This window comes from Halichoeres trimaculatus, unplaced genomic scaffold (assembly GCF_033239565.1).
Source record: "Halichoeres trimaculatus isolate MK-OKI-2021-1 unplaced genomic scaffold, fHalTri1.1 fHalTri1_scaffold_3, whole genome shotgun sequence".
Lineage (NCBI taxonomy): Eukaryota > Metazoa > Chordata > Actinopteri > Labriformes > Labridae > Halichoeres > Halichoeres trimaculatus.
Window position 1 is genome coordinate 31,683,232 of NW_027437181.1, and position 22,302 is coordinate 31,705,533.

The 22,302-nt window shown below is 41.0% G+C and overlaps 1 protein-coding gene across 1 annotated transcript; it reads left to right on the forward strand.

Annotated features, from left to right (window-relative positions):
• The first annotated feature begins 7,276 nt into the window (after positions 1 to 7,276).
• On the forward strand, positions 7,277 to 21,488 carry LOC141787959 (synaptotagmin-5). The gene is made up of 5 exons (XM_074666721.1): positions 7,277 to 7,481; positions 9,179 to 10,185; positions 15,286 to 15,457; positions 18,545 to 18,711; positions 20,636 to 21,488. Exons 1-5 carry the CDS (start codon positions 7,460 to 7,462, stop codon positions 20,777 to 20,779), a joined length of 1,512 nt encoding a protein of 503 aa, XP_074522822.1. The 5' UTR covers positions 7,277 to 7,459; the 3' UTR covers positions 20,780 to 21,488.
• The last annotated feature ends 814 nt before the right edge of the window (positions 21,489 to 22,302 follow it).

The following is a 22,302-nucleotide window of genomic DNA, read 5'->3' on the forward strand; positions in this document are numbered from 1 at the left end:
CTATCTATACTAAGGCTCCCACACTGAAAAGAGATCTTTAATCGATTTTTTCTCTCTCTTTATCTTTTTGCTTTTTTTCCCCCTTGAGGGCAGATTCGCAGCATCAGGGAGTTTGCAGTCATGGGTCTTTTGCCAGAAGCCGGAGCAGACTGCAGTTATGACTGGACGTCTTCCAGCAGTTAATGTGAAAACGCTGCTGCAGGGCTTCACGTGCTGCCTGTGACTGCAGTTTTAACCAGAGAAGGTGGCTGAAACTAACTCTGACTCACAACACTGAATGGAGGATGACACCGATGAGACAACAGGGGTGTGTTTTCATTGACAAGTGTTACACACTCTGTACATAGTTAATGAGCCAATGGATGAAGAGTGAAGATGATCAACAAATGTAAGTCAAAGGTTATAATAACCAAGTCTGTCTTTTCCTTCTTCCTGCTGGTCTGCTCCTCTTCATCAATCATAAACTGTGCTTTTGTTGATACCAGATACAGGCCTGCTGGGGGTGCTGTTTTTTTCTTTTAATGCTAGTGGGGTGTTCTGTTTTTGTTGTTTTTGTTTTTGTTTAGTGTTCCAGAGAGCTATGTGTTCCCTGATATTAAACTGATGTCCAGCAGAGGATGCAGTTTATACTTTATACTTTGGGGTAAGGTTCACTAGAGGTAAAGAAAAAATGTCTGCATTTAAACTCTTATGAAATTGTCCTCTGCCTTCTCACAGGTGATTACCGTCATCAGATGATGCCCCATCCAGTGGACGAGGATGACCCGGATCAGCCTGAGTGGCAGCTTGTCGTCTCCTTCTTCTGTAAGGGAATGATAGAGGGAGTCGTTCTGCTGCTCCTCCTCTGGCTCCTCATTCAGGTTCTTTTCGTCAAAAACCTGGAAGGTATGTCTTAAGTGTTTTTCTCTTAAGAGTCTTGTTCTTCACAAGTTTGTCAAACCAACAGATCAAATTTGCCAGGTACAAACTACCCCTCTCTAACAATCATCACAATGTAAATGGACCTGCAAGACATCACAGTACGATGACTTAAAGTCCTTTAGTGCTTTGTCTTCCTTAGAAGTGGCTGGTTCAGTCACTTAAAATGCTGTGAGCTGTTTTTCATGGCTAAAAGTCACCCTCCCCATTCCCCAGATGACTGAAGCCTTAGTCGGTGAGCTATAAGAACTTAAACCAAAATAAGTAAGCACACATCACTGACACAACTGACTGTGCTGCAAGTTCTACTCATCATTAAAAGAATATATGTTTTCTGTTTTACTTGTGCCAGACAGTAGGTCACATTTAAAATGTTATTTTAACATTTATTCATTGGCAATGAAAAATGAATATGATGTAAAATTTTTAACAGCGTTATAGATGAACTGTTCAACTCTTGGTTGAAAACAGTAAAGAAAATAATGTTGAAAACAGTCGTTTTGAAGAGAATTAAACACACCAGGAATCTGATAAAATGTCTCAATTGATCTATCTTTGAGTCTTTTAGAGATGGTGCTTTTAACTGATGTTACACCCACTGCAGCCAGAGGGGGGAGCTCTTTGACAATGCCTCATTTCAGCATGTATTAACTTGGTGCTAAATGTGAAAAGTAGTAGAAATAAAACCCCTCATCCTTAATATCATCCGGATCAGAGATGAATCAATTCAGTGATTATGGTTTTCTCAGCTGTCAAATGCCCCCTGCATGAAGTAAACATAAAATAAAGAGATGAATGTAAAAATATAAATACAACAGACAGGAGGAGACAGCTGTCATAATCATAATCTAATTAATAGAAGTAAAAAGAAATAATTTCAGAAAATCCTCTAATTATCTGAAAAGCTGACTGTTATTCAAGGATCGTTGTCCTGATTGATGATGCTGCATGTAGCTCATTTGTCTGTTCTCATATTTGTATGGCGGCCCGGTAGGGCAATGGGAATAAATATTTCACAAGCGTAAATTAAATTTCAGAAGCACTAATACATTTCAAAAACCACAAATATATTTCAAAAAGACAAATACATATTACAGAATGCAAATAAAAATCACAGATCACAAATTAAAAGAAACTCATCACAAAATAAATTCCACCAATCACAAAATAAATCTCACTGATCACAAAAAGGTTTCACCCATCGCAAAAAAAAAGTCACTGATTGCAAAACAAATTTCATGTAACCTGAAAGGGTAGGGGCAGCGCCATTGAGTGGGACCATGATACTTGTCTCTGATTGGACAAACCCATAGAGTGGTAAATGCGACAGATAAACCTGTGACATGCACCGAAGAGGATCCCACGTGGATTCAGCTCCCGGAGCAGTCTCATTACAGTCTCCTTATTGACACAAAGACCATGCTTCTGCTTGAGCAACAGTTGTCCAGGTCCCAGTGGCTGGCTCTGCTTAAGCCAGTATCCAATGTAAATAGGAAATGATAGAAGACTGAGGTGATTGACATGCTATGATTGAGCCAATCAGAGACAAGTGACATTGTCCCTTTCTGGTTTCATGAAATTTATTTTGTGATCAGTTACTTTTAATTTGTGATCTGTGATTTTGCATTCTGTGAAATGTATTAGTGCTTCTGAAATGTATTTATTCCCATTGCCCTTTAGGGCCACCATACATTTGACCCACCCACACAAAACTAAAGTGATCCACGGGGTCAGGCTGTGATATGAAGTGACATAGGACCTCTATCTAGATCCTCTTCAGCCTGAGGGTGACCACATTAAAAGCTCAACTAACCCACGGTCCAAGCACAGCCGCTCTGTTAGCCAGCAGGCATATAATTCCTCACAGATCAGGGATGAAGTGTTCTCAGCTTGTTGAAGGTTAAAGAGCATGAAGAGGTGCAGGGATGGGTGACTGAGTCATCCCCGTCAAGAAAAAAAAAATCTAATTCCTGATAAAAGCTGCAAAAACTGTTCTTTTCACCACATGAGGGCAGTGTAATGATTTGGGGAAAAAAATCTGCAATTTGGGAAGATGAGCAGGAGAAAAGGAATCAGAAAAAGACTGGAGTCAAAGCACAAAACTGAAAATTGAGTTTCAAGAGGCTTCACAAGTAAACGATGAGAAAAGAAAAGAGTAAGAAATCAAGTGAGCAATGACAGTCACTGAGAAAGGATGAGTGAATGATGACGACTAAAAATACATAAATAAATAGATAAATGTTCTCTGATGTGGCCACCAGAGGAAAGGGAAAATGAAGAGGTGACGCATCGCTATCATCAGAGGCAAAGTCATTTCTGAATGTTCAAAGAGTTTGGAGAGTGAGGAGGCTGACACGATTTTAAGGAAAGGAAGAAATGAGAAAACACTTCAACGTGTTTGCCTTTCAAGGGAAGGTAACGAGAGAGGCCCTTGAATATATGTTTGTGAAAAGTATGGGCATGCAGCTGCTGTGTAAAGAGCAGTTAAGGTGGGATGACAGGTGCAAGAAAAAGATCAGGCAAGGGAAACCAGAGAAAAAGCTGATAGGGGTCTGTTGTTTACTAAAGAGGACAGTCAAGAGGGAAAGGAGCAAAACAAACACCTGCAAGGACAAGAAACAGTCTTTGGAAATCACTGCTGTGCTCATAAATTGAGCAGTGGATGTACGAGGAAAGTCAGGAAGAAGAAACATGCTCTGGATGCTGAGACACAGAGTTGCACAGTCATTAGTTATTAGCTTTGATATTTCTTCTTCTTTCAGCCCCGCTTTCAGTCCAGACCAACTTTTGGGGAACGCAGCTGACTGATCCACTTTGGGCAGAATTTCTGAGATTGTTGACAAAACAAAAAGAAACTACACCAAAGTAGGTTCATAGATATCTTAGACCTGCAGCATTTTATGAAATTTACTGCAGGTCTGTCTGTGCAAGGGAAACATAATGCTTTTTTGCACAACTTGTTATTTCATGCCTAATTTATGAGGAACTTAACATTATGCAGCTTAAAGTATCTTTAAACATTTATCAGACTGGTTCGTCTCGGAAGGTGGAGCTACAACACTGCAGACTGTTGATTGGTCAAAAAAATTGTCACTTATTGTGCAACAGTGGCTGCATTTCTCCTGACAGCACACAGACTTCTCTGAAACAAAGCTTGATTGCACTTTGTATCAAAGAGCTACACGACAATCACAGAGAGGATGAAATGCTGCATGTCTTCCATCGTTACTCTTTGTTTACTGTGTCACGTTTTTCTTCTTTGTTGGATTGATTAGCGGGGTAAACCGCATCGCGCTGTTAGAGCATCACGCTATTACTTAACGGCTTTTGGCATCTGACTTACACATCGCCTACCACGAGAAGGCACAGTTTTGCTGTGGAGACACAAACAGAATCAGGCTTAACTGTACCAAACCGTGCCAAACCGTACTGAACAGAAACGGACTGCTTGGTGGAAACACTGATAATGTCTCAAGCTTCCAGAGGCCACAGGTGAAACACATGAGGCAGGTACTGATGTGTGAAAAAACATTAAACAAGACTGAAACCCATGAGCTGTAAGTGAGCCTCATAGGCACAGCACACTTTGATTTCTCAGCTAGTGCACTTAAACTGATAAAAAAAGTTGATTGTGTAAAAAGTGAAATGATGGTTGACAAGGCTGCAAGTATAAAAGTATAAAGTGAGCTTCATGTTGGTGGACAAACAGAAGTGTGTGAGTCTAGACACAGCGTTAGTCTTTAACATGTAAATTAAACTGGTGACTCTTTTAAAGATTCATCCACGTGCAGTTGCCAAGAGTGGATAAGTTTGTAGCTGTATAGAAACCAAAACCAAGTTTGCACAAGGCTGAAAACGTGTTTATTCTGCTGGTGAGGAGGGACATTTTTTGGTTTGGGTCCCCATGGGAATTGACTCGCTTTGAACATCTGCCTCAAGTGGACGCTCAGGGAAGTGCAGATTTCTGCTTTTCATCTCTGGCTTTTATCTCAGGAAGTTGCTGTTGGCAGAGTGGCAGTCCGTCCTTTTCAACGGATTCAGAGCAGGGACTCCCCGAAGGTTTTGAAAGCACTCTTCAAGGAAGTGATGTTAATGAGCTGATGGAGAAAAAGACCATGAAAAGAGGGGTCTCTTCTTCATGCAGGTGTGGGTGGTTGAAAGCAGATTCCTGTGCACTAAGTTTTTCAAAGCTCAGAGAGTGAAGGAATTCAGTTATGTCTGGATATGAGAAAACATGTCATGAAATACATTTTTTTTTTTTTTTTTACAAAAACTGTCAGTGATGTAATGAAGTGTACATCTCACATGTTGAGAGAGAAAAGACTTCTACCCCCCAACTATATTTGGGATTGTTTTCTTCTCCAGTGTCTGAAACATTGGTGCTCTTAATGAAATCCTAATATTAAAGTTAAACGCTAACACAGTATGGAGTCCTAATTTAAAAACACAGTCAACAATTAAGGTTTGAGAAAAAATCTGCAGAAGAAGCACAAATTCTATCTTAATGAAAATAGTTTAATGATGGGAAACTTGTCTCAGATAATTCCTCACCCACTGTGAACATTTTCATTAATAAGAAATAATCTTTAAGTATCCACAGTTAGGTTAAAATAAAACATTTTAACAACACAATTCACTAAACAACACAAGATGCTTTTCATATGTGTCACACTATTAAAATCCCTTATTAACTGTAGTTTTTTGGACTGCTGTGTGTGAATTATAGTGTGATCATCTTACATGATCAGGTTCTGTTGTTTGTTCCAACATTTTAATGAGTTATGAGGAATGTTTGTTCATTTAGATCCTGTGTAGTGTAAGAATCTCTTGGTGCAAATTCTTGAAGGTCGAGTTACATTTTTATTGAGCCCAGTCTCCTCCTGAGAGGAATCATTAGCTTGAACAGAGGAATGTCTCAGCATGGAAAACGTATGAATGTCGCTCCACCATGTGTGAAAGGCGTGTGGTCACAGTCTTTGTGCACCGAGGTGTGAGTCATCCTCTTTGCGTTGGTGGAGCATGTGTAGGTGGTGGATCCACAGCGATGAAAAAAAAAGGGATTTTTAAAATGTTTTTACATTATAATGACTCCTTTTTCATGTTTTATTTGATTTTTTATTTTATTTATTTATTTTTTAGCACAGTACAGTCCTGCCAGTTTAACCCTTTGTAAACATTTAATACAATTGTAGTGGACAATTGAAACAATCACTTACATGTCTTATGTTTATGATAAAAATTTAAACCCTCAAAGTTAGCAAACCTCCCAGGTGTGTATGACAACTGCATGTAGGTTTCAAACAACCTGGTGAAGTTTGTGAGACTTGCTTCCATGGACATGGTTTCTATCAGCTCCAACCAGTCTGTCCATTCTCCTCTGACCTCTGGCATCAACAAGGCAATTTCACCCACAGAACTGCTGCTCACTGGATATTTTCTCTTTTTGGACCATTCTCTGTAAACCCTAGAGATGGTTGTGGGTTAAAATCCCAGTAGATCAGCAGTTTCTGAAATACTCAGACCAGCCTGTCTGGCACCAACAACCATGCCACGTTCAAAGTCCCTAAAATCACCTTTCTTCCCCATTCTGATGCTCGGTTTGAACTGCAGCAGATCATCTTGACCATGTCTACATGCCTAAATTTATTGAGTTGCTGCAATGTGATTGGCTGATTAGAAATTTGGGTTAACAAGCAGTTGGACAGGTGTGCCTAATAAAGTGGCCAGAGAGTGTATATAACTAGAGGTTTAGTAATCTGCACATGTTAAATATCCAGCCTTCTTACTTGATATCCATGTTCAAAAAATGAGAAAGCATATTACATTTCCTTTGACATTTCTGTGTCTCAGCTTAATGTTAGTAAATATCAAGATGAAACAATTGTTTGGTGGTCAGACGGTGTTAGTGACATTGTGTATATGGCAAAATGTGTCAATAGTTTGTGACCTACAGGTTCGTCAGTTTTGATTCTGATGGATCAACTGAATCCAGTCCATAAAGTATTTTTTGTATAAAGAGAAGAAGAAGGGTATTTAAACTTTGAAAAGTACCTTTGTTTTCACTGCACCAGAATTCCAAATAACATCCATACAGCCGCTTCCTTTAGGCTGGATTTCTCTGTTCCTTCAGAGGAGAGCTGCTGTTGATTGATGAAACTGACACACCATGGCTGTGAAGGACTGACCTATCACATCAGTCACACAAAGACAGGATCTTTGACGTAGTGGGCTTGTGCTCTGATCTCTTTGTGGTGTCCTCTCTTATTATTGTTCTCATTTGGTCCCTTTAACTGGAGTGTAGTGTGGTGACAGCAGGCAGCAGCAGCAGCAGCAGCAGCAGCAGCAGCGGTGGGCTGAGCTGTTGGAGAGAAAGCAGCAGACCGTGTCTGTCTCTAACACACACTCACACTGAGTGAAATAAAAGCTCAGTCACCAGATGAAGCTGTTGGCTGAAGGCTTCAGGTCTCACTGTGCGCTGACAATGGAGCAGCACGCATAAACAGCGCTCACACTGACTGAACACACTCCGAACTGAGGGAACATGTCGCAGTACACTTTGCCAGGTAGGAGCTTTAACTCTTATTGAGCTTTGTTATTTACTTTGCTTAAGCCTCCTATCTCTATGTGGTGAGCTGTGTGTTGATTTTTTAGCTCTCTAGTGTTTGTGTCTGACAGAAAAAATGCAAAAAATGCAGCATGTAGTTCAGTGAAGTTATTATGCTTCCACTTTGGTAATTTCCAACAGATATTTAACACACAGGAGATCTGAAGTTGACGTGTTTTGATGCTGCAGCTTGTTCGTTCTTAACAACTTTCTCTATATGGGAGAGCTATAACTGTAGATGGATAAAGTGAAACATCTCAGACAGTGAAGTCAGTAAAAATTTCCAACATAATGTGTCAGTGTTTTCTTAATTGAATTTACTCTCCTTATTGGTACAGATGCATGTGCAGTTTTTCTTTTCTACCAGCAGATCTTCACAAATTTGTATAAAACTCAGGATGATGCGTCCCTCAGAAGCAAGATTTCTGCATAAATGCTGAACTGGCACAGCTCAGATTTCAATATCCAGGGTTTTCTGATATTACTGCTGCATCATGCCCTTCTGTGCTTTAATCTCTTAATGGAGGCTGTGTGAGGAGCTGCTCCAGGCGGCTCTTTGACTAAGCTGAAATAAATCTGCATGGGAAGACTGAACTCAACTTGCTTGAAAGTGTTCAGATCTTTATGAAGAAACGGTTCATGCAGGTTTTTTAAAGTTTAATCACTCTGAACAGATTGAGGCTTTTCTGACACTCCTCTCAGATCATCAGATGAGATTTCAGGGTTTGGTTTTTGTATAAACAACTGAAACAATGTGCTTTACCCAAATCTGTCTTTCTTTATATTAAGGAAATGAAAGAGTAGAAAAACACATTTGCCTATTGAGAGATATAGATTTATGCAGATAGATTTCCCATCAGCTTTTCTCTTTCCTATTGGTTGTCATTGTCACCGTGTGAAGCTCACAGCTTTCAGCCTTATTTGCAGTGTGATGCAGCAGTGTGTCTGAAGTATGAGTCACCCCTGTGCAGCCTCATTATGTGACGTTAAGTGGACATCAGGGTTCAGCTTTAACAGCTTCAATCTCTGCACATCAGGCAGTTTTAAACAGACAGAGGGGTTTTTAAAACTCTAAACTTTATTCTGACGTGCTTTGAGCTGTTTTTGTTGGGTCTTTATTTTGTAAACAAGTCTAAATGTCAAAGAAATGTGGCGAAAAATGTTCAAAAGCACGGAGAGGTTTTTATTACATAACTTGCTCAAATCATGATTCTGGCCATGCAGAAAAGGTGCTCATATCAGCAAACATAATTGGCACTGATGCATTGCATGTGCTCAACTGTGACTTTACCATTTATAAAATTATGTTTATGAGCCTGAGACATTTCCTCTTTAATCTCATCAAGGGCGCAGAGTGCAGACACAACCAGATAAAGCTTAGATGAAGATGCCCTGATATGCTGTGTAATGAATTAAGCTTAAATGAATTGATATGCTTTCTATTCCTCTCTGACAAGATCATGTACTCAAAAACAAAACTGATTTAATTTGTTAGTTTCTAACAAATACCCTTGTCTCCTATCTTTTCCCGTTGGTGTTTTTCTTTTTCTGCACTTTGTTTCCTGATAACCAACAGTTCACTTGCTTTTGTCCCTCGTTAATCTGAGCAGAACAAATTGAATTTCCTTGATTGGACTCCTTGTTTTCTGTGTGTAGTTCACCTGCAGATCCTGCTGGCTGTGGGTCTGGCTGTGTTCTGCTACTGCCTGGTCCTCGGCTGCATCCTCTGCTGTCGCAGAAAGAAGAAGAGTGTTTCCTCAGAGGACAAGGAGGCGGTCTATCTGTCTCCCCATCGTGCTGAGAAAGTGACTGTCACGCTGACTCCATCTTTGTGCACGCAGCCTGTGAAGCAGCAGTACGAGGAGCTGGATGGAGACGTGTTGGAGTTTCCTTCTTCTAAAAGCAGCTCCTCCCCTTCTGAGGATGACCTCCCTGCTCTGCCCTTTGACCCCAGTCCCAACAGATCAGCTGAGCCGGCACAGTCTCCCGGCTCATCCTTTCCGATGCGACGCCTGAGCACCCCTGCTGTTCCCTGCTCACCCAGTAAACGTCCAACTCATGGCAGAGCCTCTCTCCCCTCCCTCACAAAGCTCAGCCTGGTGTCAAAGTCCCGCCGGGCGGTGGGTCGGCGTAGCACCGTGAGTGGGGAAAGTTTTCTGTACAGCGAGAGCAGTCAGCTAACTGCAGGTCCTGCTGGAGCCTCCATCCAGCAGGGGGAGCCAGGTCCATCACAGTATGGCTCCAACGCTCTCTCCGTCCCATCAAAGTCGGCTCCTCTCCTGCACTTCTCCCTGCTCTTCTCCTCCACCTGTGGCACCCTGGTGGTCAACATCCTCGGGCTCTCAGGGGCCAGTCGGCGGCGCAGTGGGGTGTTTGTGCGGGCCAGCCTCCCTCCTCTCTGCCCCTCCCCTCAGCAGGTAGCACCCCGGCGCCGCAGCCTCAGCCCGGACCTGCACAGCCAGAGCTTTGTGCTGCAGGTGGGCTCTGTGGACGAGCTGCGTACCTGCATCCTGAGACTGGCGGTGTACAGCAGGGACTTCTCGGGCCTGAGGGAGGCTGCGCTGGGAGTGGTGGAGCTGCCCTGTGAACACATGGAGTGGGAGCCCGACACCACCACCACCTACACCAGGCAGCTCCTCCCAACCAAAAGCAAGCTGAAAAAGGTACATGGGGATAAGATTAACTAGATTAAAGCATTGTTTGAAACATTGCAGGCTCCAAATCTGGGGTCTCACGATGCAGTTCATCCAGAAAGTGTTAACTTTTTCCACATTTTGTTATGTCACAGGCAAAATGTAATAAATTCATTGTCCCCTCAAAATTCTACACACAACCCCCATAATAACAAGATGATAACAGATTTTTTTTATTTTTGCAAAAACAATTGGAAATTAAAAACTTAACTATTATATACTATACTTACATTGGTATTCAAAGCCTTTAGCGCAAATCTCAAAATTCAGCTCAGGCACATCCTGTCTCCACTGATCGTCCTTGAGCTGTTCCCACATCTTGACTGGAGCCCAGCTGTTTTAAATTCAGTTAACTGGACATGATTTGGACAGGCACACACCTGTCTGTATAAGGTCCTACAGGTGACTTGTCAGGCACCGCTCACCTCCTGGTCAATTCCACAGTGAAGCATGGTGGTGACAGCATCATGCTGTGGGGATGTTTTTCAGCAGCAGGAACTGGAAGACTAGTCAGGATTGAGGTGTTTGACCTCAGACTGGGGCAACGTCCATCTTTCAGCTGGACCACAACCCTGAGCTCACCATAGACTGTTTATAGAGTGGACAGCTTGGCTCCGTCATTTATCATTGTACGGTTTTGAAGCCAAAATTCCCCAGTCACAGGCGCAGCCATTGAAGCAGTTTTGCAGCCAGAGTCTGCACAGTTGAGACTGTAAGGGGTTCTGGGAGAATCTGAGAGGAGCCGAGTGACAAAAATTATAATTATCTTTTTTCTTTCGAGGGCCTACTCACTTCTTGACTCTACCCCCAGACATGTTTTACAATCTCCGGAAAAAAATACATGAGAATGGCAGCTGTCAATCATCGCTAAATGTGACGTAAAACCTTGTTTTTAACCTCTTGTAAATAATGAAAACGAAACTTTTTTAGAAAAAAGAAGGCTTGAATACAAGGCAGCCAAATGATATCTTCAAATCACTGCAACAATTGGACGTGAGAATCATTTCAACGAGGTGTATTCATTTCTTAAAGTTTGACCACAGCCCATCTGGAATGACTGGAAAGCCAGATTTTTTGACCCATAGCAGTTTTTGTGGTGACCTCACTTTAAGCAAAGCAAGATGACATCCACTTTTTTTCAGTATACACAGCCAAGACATCAAAGTGGTTTCAGGCTCTGTGAAATCTTGAGTGGCCCCGCCAGATCCCAGACTTGAATTCAATCAAAGTTCTCTGGAGAGATCTGAAAATGACAGTGCACCAATACTCAACACTCTCCAAAACTCCCAACTGTCCAAAGACAGGTGTGCCAAGCTTGTGGCATCATATCCAAAAAGACTTGAGGCTGTAATTGCTGCCAAAGGACATGAACAAAGTTTTGAGCAAAGGCTGTGAATACTTGTGTCCAGGCAGAATAATCTTCACAGGATAAGTGCTCTCTGGGCTCATGTGTGTGTGTGTTTGTAGATGTTGGTGGTTTTCTGCAAAGTCAGCATTTTCAGATGACGTAATGGCTAATATGCTAACGTGCATGGGCCAACAGTTTACATTCATATCGTGTTTTATCCATGAAGGAATGTTGCTCTGATCAGTTCTTTCATTAGCCAGTTTTCCACTGTTGTTTGTCATGGCGACATTGTTGTTGGTAACTGCACGATGAACAAGCACAGTGCAGAAAATTGGCGGCGTGCCCACGCTGTGCCCTCTGAAACACAGCCAGGGAGCATTAATAACAGGCTTTGAAGGGGGGAGGGGGTCCTGATGTTTTACTGGACATTACTCAGTCAGGCAGACTTTTGCCAAAGCGTCGTGCTGTGTCTGTAAATTCTCTCATTTACACCTAAGAGCACATCAGAGTAAGGTGTACTCTCCTCTGCCCTTGTTGTGCCCATATAAGTAGCATCCTCCTCTCCTCTCAGCCTGTGTCAACAGTTTCCGGGTGTCAGTGTGTGTAGCCGTGGGGTTGTATAGTGGGAGCATGCTGTGTCAGAGCGGAGCTGCTCAGTAATCCGGATAATTCTTTAAGGAGTGGGTGCGTATACAGAGGATGTGCAGCAGTGACTTCAGTTAATGGATTTGTTTTTTGAAAAAAAAAAAAAAAAGAAAGAAGGGAGAGGGTTTGTAAGAAGTGCAATGGGATCAGTCAGAGTATTGATGATCCTTCATCTGCAGTGCATGACTTCTTCTGACTTTCATGGGGGTGACGTGGCAGAAATTTATGGGCTGTGCGCTTAACCATGAGAGCAGTCTGATCACGACTCACTGCTGCTGATGGTCAGGATAATCAGTATTATGTTTTCTGAGTATGACGGCTCTTTATATTTCATTTCAGAGACATGTTAACCTTTCAAGCCTGCTACAACAACCGGCTTTTCAGGACTCGTGGGGCATCCAGTCGCTAATAAGGACTCCTGGCAAAGACTCCTGTGTCTGTACAGTGGCGTTGTTTATGTTCCCAATAGGAGCTTCAGGAGTTTGAGTTTGAGCGTAAAGACATCTAGGAGCAGTTGTGAGATGCACTTGCCTTTGAATATTGGTATTGATTGTTTTTTGTTTAAAGCAAAATCTTTGCTATTTGATGAAAGATGGACACCCTTAGCAGTCGTGACTCTTTGCATTTCAGTCACTCCGTTTTCCCCTGTTAAGTAGAACTTTTCCCTTCAGATCTCACCTTTTTTGTCTCGTTAGCTCAAGACTGCTGTTTTTTTCTTGTAAAAGTGTTGATTGATCTCATAATCACAAGATAGAGAAACGATTTTATCATGTTAACAGGATCGTTTTTTGGTGATCCAGAAACAAAACACATAGTAGTCACAGTAGGCTTCCAGACTGCTGCTTTAGCTCTGAGTTTTAATCATCTGACTTTTCACTACTGCGCATGTTTTTGGGAAAACCAGAGTTCTATCAATCACAATGGAAACCACACTTTTCACATCAAAATTGAGTAACTTCACTGCATTAACCTCTTAAGACACAAGCTCCTGTCTGGTCTACATTTTTTAATTTACCTTGCTATTTTGGATGAGTAAGACCTAATAAGTACAATTACTAAACTTTGTCTTTGTACGAGAGGTTTGATTATTTGTGTTATGAGTTCTCTATAATGTGTTTGTTCGTGGTGTTGTTGTACTTAAATATTTTGTTTTCTTGGGTGTAATGTTGTGATTTCCTCAAAATATGATGTGGGCAGTGTCCCTTAATGTGGCTGATAGGTCGAAGTATAAAAAAATGAATTATTATGAGTCTGAGAGGCAGAAATGTAATGTCCACATATGTGGACGCTGGGTCTTAAGAGGTTAATGTATTTTATGCATACAACATGACTTGTCTTGAACCAGACACTGAAATATTTTCAGCACCCCAAACTAAGCTGCATGCTAACTGATACTGCATTTTTTCTGCAAATCCTGTGGAAAAATGAGCTCAGCTAATCTGTAACCTGTGTTTTTTGCAACAAGAAAAAAAAAACCTCTTTGCAAGTTGCACCAGTTATAGTTTCATCTTTGCACTGACACACTGAAGCCAGACATAATATCAAAGTCCCATTGTGTGATACTTTATGGTACTGTGGTAACACACCAATGTTATACAATGCAGGTGGGACATTAGAGGTGAAATCGGCCTTCACATCAGATGTTATTTGGTATTTCATTTATGGAAAGTCATCTCTAATATAGTTTGAATTTTAACTCCCTCCCTCCTGCACAAATCAAAACAGAACCACGGGGAGAAATTCCTCCTAAATGACTCGTCCCACCTCTCCTGGGGCCTTCATGCTCTGGAGACCATGATGACTCATACCAAGTAATCAGTCAGTGAGAGTCTCTTATGTAACCCAAGATATCTGGAGGGGACCGAGTCACCGGATTATACCAAGCCTCTGTGGAGTCTGCAAAAATAAGCAAGAGTATGAGATCACAAACAACATGAAAACATTTCGTTTTATCTCTAAGTGAGGAACAAGAATAGTTAAGTACAGTTGGAATTTTCAGATATAATGTCAGATTTTCAGTAAGAAGGACATTTTAATTTTTTTGTTTAGTAGAAATGACTATTTTGCAGTCTTTGGAGTTCAAAGATTTGAGAGAATATACAAAGAAAAGTTGTGACATTAACCGATCTTTGAGTCAAGTGATAAAATCTGGGTTGAAAAACTTAAACCCCTGCATCACGACACAGTGAGTGACAATGTGAACCTGCAAAACTAGAACAGATGATGTGAAAAGAGGAAAGTTTGGATAAATGACTTTCCCTTGAACAGCTACGGAGTTGACCGTTATCCTGATGTTTGCTGAAGCTGGAAAACAAATCTCTTGCTGTAGCTTTGGGGTTTGTGTTTGCAGAGAAACGTCTCCCTCTGAAAGGCAGTGTGACTGTACGTGATGGTCTCTGAGGTGACAGACAGAAGCGCTGAACCGAGTCTCACTTGTTGGATGAAATCGTCTTCACACTCTGCTGCCCGGCCTCAGAAAGGCGCTGGAGGGTGAACACTTGGCCTGATGACTCACACAGCCCAAAACAATACAAGCAAATGAGATGTGACGTGAAGTCAGATGGAAATTACCACCGTACTTAAACTCTGCCATCTCATTCATCCACAGGGCTGTGGTGCAGGAACGTCCTCTTTATTCCTGGGTATTGGGTGTCCAAGCTGCTTAAAATGCTCTGAACTCTGAAAGCTGTGTATAACTTTTCCCTAAATGACCGATTAGCTTTAAGTGATTGAAAATGTGATTGAGCGTCAGCCCAGCTGAGCTCCTCAGGCAGGTCCATCCACTGAGGCTCATGAATAAACAGCTGATTCAGATGAAACTAACCATCCCCTCACTTTGACAGGCACTCATTTATAACTCTTTTAAAAAAGAGCTGAAACAGATTGTGACTGCGTGAATGCCTCCTCTGATTCTCCAATCCACTCCTTTTTCCTGGTTTCTTAGCTGGCTTCGGTTTCAAACCTCTCTGTGAGGATGAGAGGAACATCTGCAGACTAAAAGAGGACGTTTCTCTCCCCTGGCTGTATCGCTCATATTTTCTTTATTTCTCATTCTTCCTCGTCTCTTTCTCCCTCAGAGTGTGAGTTCTCTGGAAACACTCGGTCACAGGAAGAGCTCGGTGTGTGTGCCGCGGGCTTTGGGCCAGCTCTTCATCCTGCTGCAGTACCAGTCTCTGGCAAACCGCATAAAGGTGATGGTCCGAAAGGCTGAAAACCTGGCCAAGCTCATGAGGATACCAGGAACTCCAGGTAACGGGCAAATATCCTCAGAACAAAGCGAGGGATACACCTTTATTATCATGGATTTTCTTATGCAAAGGCCTCCCTGTGTGTACATTTAAACCTCTGCAGATGATCCAAAATGCAGCAGCACTTCTGGTCTTTAGCCAGTCCAAAACAAAACACATCCCCCAGCTGTAAATCTCTCTTCACTGGCTTCTAGTGGCAGCCCGAATCAAATTCAAAGCTCTTCTTCTGGCTTAAAAAACATTGACAAGAACAGCTCCTGCCTTCAAGGGGTCCCTGATCCAGGTCTACACTCCCTCTCACCCACTATGCTCTGCTTGTGAAAGACGCCTGGTGCTCCCAGCTCAGCGCGGCTCTAAATCACTAGCCAGACTCTTCTCATCTGTTGTGCCCAAATCGTGGAATGAATTACCTAACTCTATACGATCTGTAGAGTCACTTTCTACTTTTAAGAGATGTCTGAAAACTCATCTATTTAGGGAACGCTTAAATACTTAATCTGACCCTTCTTCTATTTGTCCTCTATTGTCCTGGCGTTGAATGGGTCAGAAGGTCTCAGACTCAGCTCTTGGTGAATTTTCAGAACTAATTACTGAATGTTGTTGAAGGTTGAAGTATGTTGTTTCAGCAATTGATTGTGGTTAGTTGGCTAGATTATTCTACATTATCATTAAAAAAATAAAATATATAAAAATAAATAAATAAATCCTGCACTTAATGTCAGCACCTGCAGCAGAATAACTTGTAGCATGTTGTCGCACTAACTAGGTTTTTCCTTCTGTCTAAATTTTTGCTTGTGTTGTATGTCACTTTGGACAAAAGCATCTGCTAAATGAAATTGTAGGACTGTAGAAAGGTTCAAAGGTTTGTAACCTTTAAAAACCCACTGTGAGGACACTTTAAGGCAGCTGTTTCTGACTTACATCATAATGTTGCACCCAGGTTGACTGGAAACACAGAGCAAGATTCCTGTAGTCAAGACTTTCTGCTGACTGTAATTTCTGACCCATACACTCTCCTGATTGATGAAGCAGCCAGCTCACAGTAGATGAAATATAAACATTTAATCATAAACAGCCAACCACTGCTGGTGGTGGTAAAGAAGGTTTCGGAGATATCTGGAGTTGAGCTTGAACAGAAAGGTTGCAGGCTGAAAAAATTAAACAAAATAATGAGATGTGAATATAGAATGTCTCATTTACGTCATTAAAATGTAGTAAAAACACCACATAAGAAAACTGTTGGAGACAGAAATTACTCAAAAACTCTTTAGATTATGTAAAGACATAAAGAACAACAGATTATAGATTTAACCACTGACTCCACAGCTTGGTTTTTAATGCTTGATGCTCCTGTTGTTGATGTCATGTTTAGACTATTAAAAACTGTTGTTGTGTTCAAAAAAACACAAAGTTTTCTATGTTTTAGGGGTTTGTGACTTTAAAATGCTATCTCAGCAGAAGTCTGGTTTAATCTGGCTGAACCTGCTCAGTCCCTCCCATCCCTGTGCATCTTCTCTGAAGTCAGACATTGGTTAAATTCTTCACTGTGAGCAGAGAGCTTAGAAAAAAACTCTTCCTGTGTTCGTTTTCTCTTTTAAACTGATGTTCCTTGGCTCATAGCACACATGACTAAACACAGTTTCAAAATTAAAGTCTAGAATAGTTCAATGAAAATAATACGCTGGCAGATATAGGATTTTTGACAGGTGAATGTCAATATTTTAGAAGTTCTGATTTCACATTTTCTAAAATAAAAATGACTCTTTTCATCAGTGGTGGTGGAAACAGCTCAATGTTCATTTTGAAATGCCTCCCAGCTTCCATTGTAAAATTCCTGCTCAGAAATTAATCACATTCTGAATTTTGCATAGATTTGCATTTTATATAAAGCGCACAAACAAGACTTAGGTCAATCTATTTGTTCCAGTTACACAGTGTCCTTTTTTAAGGCTTTGTTTTGCCCTTTTAGTTCCCCCCGTTACAACAAGAAAATAATCACTATTTTTCCTCTCATTGGTGTTTTAGAAAACCCTTATATCAGCCTCTGTTTAAAACTCTTAGTTTAGCTGCTGTCTCTTTAAGGCTCCTCACTCCTCAAACCCCCTTCCCTCTGATTGGCCAGCCCGCTGGAGGCCTGTCAGAGGCAGGGCCAAGGGTAGACCTTTTTGAAAGTTTCAAAATCCAGTTAGAAGATCCTCATGCAATAACCCCATCATTTCAGAAAGCCTTGTGCTGTTTTTACAACCAAAAGTTGTAATCTGTTTTCTGACAGACACATTAATTTCTGCAACATATGAATAAGTCAGGGTATGGAAATCTGCACACATGTAGCATAGGCATACAGCATAGTTACTTTACATCCATGTTTGAAATTTGTGAAAGCTTAATACCCCCCTCTGATATTTCCTGTAACTGCATCTTATAACTCCAAGCTCCATCCTGGGTGAGCCTACTGGCTGACGTGTAAACTATTAACCAGGTTTCTGACCCTCATCTGTTGCCTCAGCCTCATGCAGACAAAGTGGACCCCTGACTGTCTGACTGTAATCAGATTAGACACTGACCAGCCTGCCGTCGTTTCCCCTGCTGCCTGTGTCACATGTCACTGTATCTCATTCAAAGCTGTGCTGTGTTGTTGCTGTGAGGAGAGGGTGAAATTAAGTACCAGAGAGTTTTAGAGTATCAAAACAGAAAGTTTAGTATCAAAACTCCTGCTGTACTTCACAATTCAAAAACCCCTCTGCAGATACACAGTTCCTGTCTGACAGTGACACACTGAGTTTTAATTTTAGCAAATCCAATTAGCATGCTGCACTGGGTTTACAAGAGAATCCTGATTACAAGAGATGATACAGATTTGGAGCAGAGGATTATGAAGATGTTGACAAACATAATAAAACAAAGCACATGACTTCAGTAAGTCGTCGCAGCAGCCTTAACTGTTTGGTGCATGTCTTTTACCACTCTTTACTCCGGGTAACTCCTGTCTTTCTTCAGCTGTCCTACTTTACCACAAAAAGAGAAAAAGCTCAAAAAAAAAAAAGACTGTTTAAGTGTATCACCTAAACTCTTTACTTTTCTCCCACAGACCACTACGTTGTGATCAATCTGCGTCAGGATGGCAAGGTCATCGGTACCAAGGAGACCAAAGGGGCCAGTGGTCCAAACCCGGTGTGGAACGCTCCCTTTCTGTTTGATCTGCCCCCTGGTGACATCACTCAGCTGCCATTGGTCTTAGAGTTTATAGTCATGCAGGTAAATTCAATATTCAAAGTAGGGTTGTGTGATGCATAGATTAGAGTAATACAGAAGTTAGGTTCATTGTTTCCTCTGATAATTACATTTGAAATGTTCAGTGAATAACTCAATTTACCAATAAGCAGTTGATAGTTAGCTATTTGTTATTTAATTACACCAAGTTCTTTAGTATCGAGTTTGTTGATAAGCATAACTAAGATCAGATGCAAAATGATGTCCTTTTATGATTAGGTCTATAATGTTTTACATGATACAACTGAAGGCGTCAGATGTGATATTCACCAAGAGTGGGGTTGTAAATTGTCCTTACCTGATTGTGATAGACACTGCAAGTACAGACGCACTGCAAAAGAGAATCTGGCCAGAAGTTATGAGCTAATTTTCGCTATAATCTCATGCAATCTATGGGGTAATTTCAAAGAAAGAAAAAACTTTGTCTAATTATTGCCTAAGTGCAATGAAATTTGCGGACCTCTTGAGTAAAATATTACCGTGCAAATTTACATAGTTTTCTCTCTGATTTATCGTGATCCATTTATTCAATATTTGAATAAATTATTTCAGCCTTACAGTATTTGTGATAAAGTCATGTGGACCATTGATGTATTATTATGCAACAAAAAACACTTTGTGCTGGAAACCTACTTTAAAAAGGCTCTGCCATTTCTCTTCCCTGATTTTATTCTGATTTAACCTCTTAAAAAATGAAAATAGTTAGTAAGTCAGTGGTGTTAGGTACTGAAGGATCTCTGGACTGTAAGCGATACACACTGGATGTGAGTCACTGATATCCTCTGATTCAGGGAGATCCTGCAGTTCTGTTGTTTCTAGGTCCTACCAACGGAAAAAACTCATTCTTATGTTATCACCTCCAAGAATAGAGCTTAAATGAATATGCTTTTTTCGGCCAAGTGCTATTGTATTTTTTCATTCATTTGTTTATTAAATTGAGTTTGAACTCAATTTACCACATTAGTGTTTCATTTCAAAGATGCCTTGCAGACAGGGATCCATTGACTATAAAAGACTCAAAAATATCCTAATATAACTTAAGCAACATAAATGAATATACATGTAAAAAAAAAAAAAAGGACACTAAATAATATAATACTCTCCTTAAACAAAACTAAATACAACCAAAAGTAGAACAGTGCAAACTAAATCATACATACAACTCAATAGCTAAACCAAAATGCTACCATTTTCAAAATCACTCTTCCTATTGCATGTAGCAACATCCACATACACCTACTACAACACACACGCGTGCACACACATACAGATATGCTCACACGTACATACACATTCAATGCCATGTGGCATCTTGGCGCGTACATGCTTATGGCGAAAGTTAGTAAAAAAGAACTAGCTTGTCTCGGTGCTGTCTACTCACTCACAAAGCTGATACAACAACGCTCGACTTATCTCTTTACATGCCAAAACGTCACAAAACCTCATGTTACAACTTTACAATAGTTATCAAACACAATTGTACTGGAAAACACAGTTTTGAACGTACCTGCGGATTAAGGAGAGACGACACGGTTAGCGTCTTGCTCTGCCGTTGCTAATTTAATCTGCACATGAGCAGAACAAGCTACATCGTCTCCCCTGCAGCCACAATGGTGCAACAGCACTATCTACTGAAACTTTTGGGTAGTTGTCATACCAAATGGTTTGAAATGTGATGAATCTGTTCATATATTGAACAAAAAAATAGGGGGTGTCTGTTTTAATACCAAAACTAAAAATGCAGCATTTTCCAACCTACTACAGCTGCACCTACTGTTGACAAATACCCTTTGCAATCCCATTAAAAAAGAAAAACCCTGAACTACCCTTTGAATTTTCAGGTAATCAAAAGATACCGACTCCATCATATACGAGTGATGTTAATACTCAATGATATTTGTTTCCTCAGGGCCGTCTCTACACCAAGAGCAGCATCCTGGGCCGTGTTCTGATTGGTGGAGAGGCTTCAGAGGCAGGACAGGGACACTGGAAGGAGATGTGCAGCAGGGGGCAAACAGAGACGGCTCGCTGGCACAACATCCAGTCAGAGTGACCTGCTGAGTGTTTACAACCAAAGTTATGATTTAAATCTGTCGTAAAAATTTGAAAGCAATGTGCCACTTTGACAGTTTGTAGCAAACGATGTGCTCACTGGTGAAATAAGAGGTCGTGATGGTTTTTGTTCAGGCAAGGATTCATGAGTTTCAGAGGAACAAACAGTGAATATTCTACATCTCCACTACATTGCCTTGTAGTTATGTTTGTCTGTAAAACCGTGTCATTGTGGCTGTGTGAAACTTGTGCTCATGTTGTGGTCCTGTTTGTGCCGTGTCCAGAGGCTCCTAGTTTAATTTCATCCAGAACTTAAGGCTTCAGCATCACAGAGCGTTTCTCTGTCCTCACTCTGCCTGTGGTTTGCTGTGGTGTGTTTCTGTGCCAGTATTTGTCCATACACTAACTCTCCTTATGAACGTGTTTGAGGCTGAGCTGCGGCTCAGTCTGTGGTAGAAGTGTTTGATGTGATCATGTCCTTTGGATATTTGAAAGATTTGTTCTCTTGTGCTTAAGATGAGGGGGCTAAGTTGTAAATAAGCTTTTATTTGAACAAAGTCAGTGGTCTGCATGTTAAATGAATAAACAAAGTTGTAATGTTTTTCTACAAAAATTAAAAGCAAATGTTATTCAAGCAGAGACTTCATCTGTATTTGATTTTTCTGTGCAGTCTTTGCTTATTTGAGAAGTTCGACTGCATAAACTATAAAGACCAGCACTGCCTCCGTGGGGGTTTACAGTTTTCTCTTTCTGTGATGAAATTATGATGAAACGAATAAAAAGTGAAAAAAATAGGTCTGTCTCAAACTGTTGTGCACAGAATAAACATTATGACAGTTGAAAGCCAGATAATTAATAAGTTCATTTTCAAAACATGAACAATATCAATTATATTTGGAGAATCATGCTGCCCTTTATGTTAAAGATATCATCAAACTCAGTGACTGTAAGTGGACATTGTGGCCCATGTCCAAGTTGGTCTAAAAAACTTCATGGATGGATGCTGACATTTTGCGCTGCACAAGCTAAGACATGCTCAGAAAAGCTCCAACACATTCATGTCTTGATTTCAGGAGCACACTAATAGCTATCTACGGATTAATTACTGTAGTGGTGATGTTTTGATGGTTTCCCTCACAATTCATCCTCTACTCAGATCATCCAATAGAAAAGGAGCTGAAGGAGTCACATCTGTTAGCATCCCTGTCAGTCAGTCATCTTATCAATGTTTGAAATTGAACTTCTCAAAAACATAAACACTTGCACATACCGTATTTTCCGCACCACAAGGGGCACCTAAAAGCCTTCAGTTTTCTCAAAAGCTGACAAAAGCCTTATAATCCGATGCGCCTTATATACCCTACCATAGTTAGGGGGCGTCGTCGGAGTAACAGCGGTAAGCAGTAAGAACCTGTAAAGAGGAATTCTGCTAAGAGCTAACATTAGCTCACTGGCTGGTCCGGGCTTCTTCTCTTGTTTATTGTTAGAGCAATACAGCGCCCCCCAAAGGTCTGGCATTTGAAC